The 3138-nt window shown below is 46.4% G+C and overlaps 1 protein-coding gene across 1 annotated transcript; it reads left to right on the top strand.

Annotated features, from left to right (window-relative positions):
- The first annotated feature begins 1545 nt into the window (after window positions 1-1545).
- On the top strand, window positions 1546-2484 carry LOC142827311 (olfactory receptor 52D1-like). Its single transcript, XM_075922153.2, has one exon. It carries the CDS (start codon window positions 1546-1548, stop codon window positions 2482-2484), a length of 939 nt encoding a protein of 312 aa, XP_075778268.1.
- The last annotated feature ends 654 nt before the right edge of the window (window positions 2485-3138 follow it).

The raw sequence follows: 3138 nt of genomic DNA on the forward strand, positions 1-3138 counted from the left end.
CCCAGGAGTAATTAGACTGTTTTGACCACAGGGTCACACTGAGAACTCATATATAGCTAATTTATATCTTTACGACTCCAAGCCCTGTTCAGAGTCGCTGCACCTAATAAACCATCTTGTTAGTCTTTAGAGTGCTACATAGTCCTGTTTTTTGCACTTCCCATGACTGTCTGCCACTTTGTAAGTAGCACCTACATTCTTTGTTCCTGGATTTAGACATCTGTCAACACACATTTTTTCTTTTGTTCGTATTTGGTCAACCAGTCCAGATTGCTCCCAATCAACCACCTCTCCTCTTTATTATTTACGATCCCACCATTTTTGATTCATTGGCATACTTGAGCCACAAGATGGATAAGCCAGGGCAGACACGTGTATCTGCTTGTGGTTGTAAGTCAATACCTATAACTTCTCTCTCAGGCAACGATAGGTTCCAGCAAGAAAGTGTGTCACCATCAGAAATAAGGGAAGTAAAAGGTGCAGGCCTGTAGCTCTAAACACAAAGATCCTTGTGCCCATACTGCTTATTCTGTTCAGCAAAAAGTCACAGTCTGGCAGGATAATGTCTCCTTCGATGCAGGGAAACCTGGATCTTTTACAATATAGAAATTTCATCTTGGATCAGACTATGATCCAGCTAGTCCAGGGTACTCTCTGATATGGATGGCCTTAGGTGTAAAGATTGTAACTAGATAAGTCTCAATAGCCAGCTATGCAAAACCTTTCTGATCCTTGCTTAGCACTTGGCCTCAACTACCTCCTGTGACAATGAGTTCCCCAGTCTAATCAGGCAATGAATGCAGAAGATTGTCTTTTTTGTCTCTGATTTATAATTGCTACATTTCAATTTAAGTGAATGTCACCCTGACCGTCTCTTATGAGATGGGGAGAATAGATTCTAGTTCAACTCTATCCACTAGTATTTTGTGCACTTTTTCTTATGCTCTCTCTTATTGATCTCCTTAATAACCTAACGACCCCTACTTTTCAACCTTACCCTGGTCTGAGAGTTTCTGCCCTTGCTCTAGTTCTACAGTATCCTGTGTGAGGAGGATTGCTCAGTAATGCAGAGAGAAGTCGACACTAGAGTAAAACATTGACAGACTGATCTCATGCCATCGTGCTTTCTACATGATTTTCTAGCCCGGATAACAATTGTTTGCAAAGATTCTGGCCCAGAGCTGTGTATGTACCAAGATACCCAGGTCTGTCTCCTGAGTTCATAGAGTTCGATTAGAACTTTGTTAGACATGCAAGGAATTCAAGCTTTTCTGTATAATGGACATACCTGTTGCAGTTATAGGCAATGACTGTTACATGCCATCATGCTACCCTTTCACCATATTGGCTAGCTCCTTAGGAGGACTTCTCTGGAGCTGGCTATGACCTAAATAATCCAGTGGCATCTGCATATGTTGCCACCTCATTCTTGACCCCCCCTTTCTACATTGGAAAGGAGCATAAAATATTGACCATACTATGTGCTTCTCTTCTTTCACAGACACCTTGAGCATTGTGGTGCCCAACAGAAGAATCAACCACCTCATGGCGGCTTTCAACAGCACCCTCTCTGACTCTCCAACATTCATCCTAACAGGCATTCCTGGACTGGAAGCTGCTCACGTCTGGATTTCCATCCCTTTTGCTCTGTTCTACATTGTCGGCCTGTTGGGGAATTTCATGGTTCTGTTTGTGGTAGGCAAGGAGCAGACCCTGCACAAGCCGATGTACCTGCTGATGTGTATGTTGGCGCTCACAGACATCAGCATGTCTAGCGGCATCGTGCCAAAGGCGCTGGGTATATTTTGGTTCAATTTAACAGTCATTACTGTGGAAGGCTGCCTCACTCAGACGTTCTTCCTTCACATGCTTTCTGTTTTCTATTCATCCATTCTGGTGATAATGGCCTTCGATCGCTACGTGGCCATATGTATCCCTCTCAGATACGCCGCCATCCTCACCAATGCCCGAATAGCTAAGCTAGGGCTAGTGGGCTTGATAAGAGCTGTTCTCTTCATGTTTCCCCTGCCTCTGCTCCTGCACAGGCTGCCATTCTGTGCCAATCGCAGTATCCCCCACACGTACTGTGAGCACATAGCTGTGGCAAAGATGTCATGTGGGGACACTACAGTCAACAGGATGTACGGCTTGGTGATGGCCTTTGTAGTCCTGGGGTTAGACTTGACGCTTATTAGCCTGTCCTACTGTCTGATCCTCAGGGCTATCCTCAGTATCTCCTCCAGGAAAGCCAACCGGAAAGCCCTCAGCACTTGCACCACCCACATCTGTGTGATGCTGACATCCTACACTCCTTTCCTCTTCTCTAACCTGGCACACCGGTTCGGTCAGGGCATCGTTCCCCATATTCATGTCATCTTGGCCAACCTCTATTTCGTGTTTCCCCCAATGCTCAACCCCATCATATATGGGGTGAAAACCAAAGAGCTTCGTGACCAAGTAGGCAAGCACACCTGGAGAAGGTGACTGCTGGGGGTTGGCAGGGGCACTGATTTTGAATCTGCATGACAGGAAGGGGAAGGATGAGCACAGCATTGTGGAAGTTTGGATGAGCTCAGCATTGTGGAAGTTTGGATGAGCTCAGCATTGTGGAATTTCAAGGACTGGGAAGTTCCTCACACTTAACATCTCATCACTCCCTCTACTAAGCCTTGATCTCTCCATTGCTGTCTCTCTCTCTCTCAGACCATTACTTGACCTCTTTCAGCCTCATCCGTCAGCCCCATCCTCTGCCCTGTGCTTTCACTTGGCCTTCCGTGACTTGTAGACCACCAGCACGCATCACAGCTTTCTGACTCACGGCGGCTTTCCGTCAGAAGACATGTCAACAGGCTTCTTGATCAGTTTGAAGAACAGTCGCAACACTTTCAGTTAGCAGAAGACAAATGCAGTGATAGTGTCATGTGCAAGAGATCTTGTGAGGGAATTTAATCTGATTTTTGTACATCCAGCCCTTGAAAGGGCACTGCGGATCAAACAAAAGACACTTATTTCGAAATAGGGGGCCTCCAGCCTTCACAGGGTGCCCTGGTGGCCACTCCAGCCTCAACCAAGAACACTTCTCTCCCTCCCCTCCTCCTCGGAGCCCTTAGAGGGCCTGCCAGTCAAGAGCCAGAAGTC

Source organism: Pelodiscus sinensis, chromosome 1 (genome assembly GCF_052426305.1).
Source record: "Pelodiscus sinensis isolate ZL-2025 chromosome 1, ASM5242630v1, whole genome shotgun sequence".
NCBI lineage: Eukaryota > Metazoa > Chordata > Testudines > Trionychidae > Pelodiscus > Pelodiscus sinensis.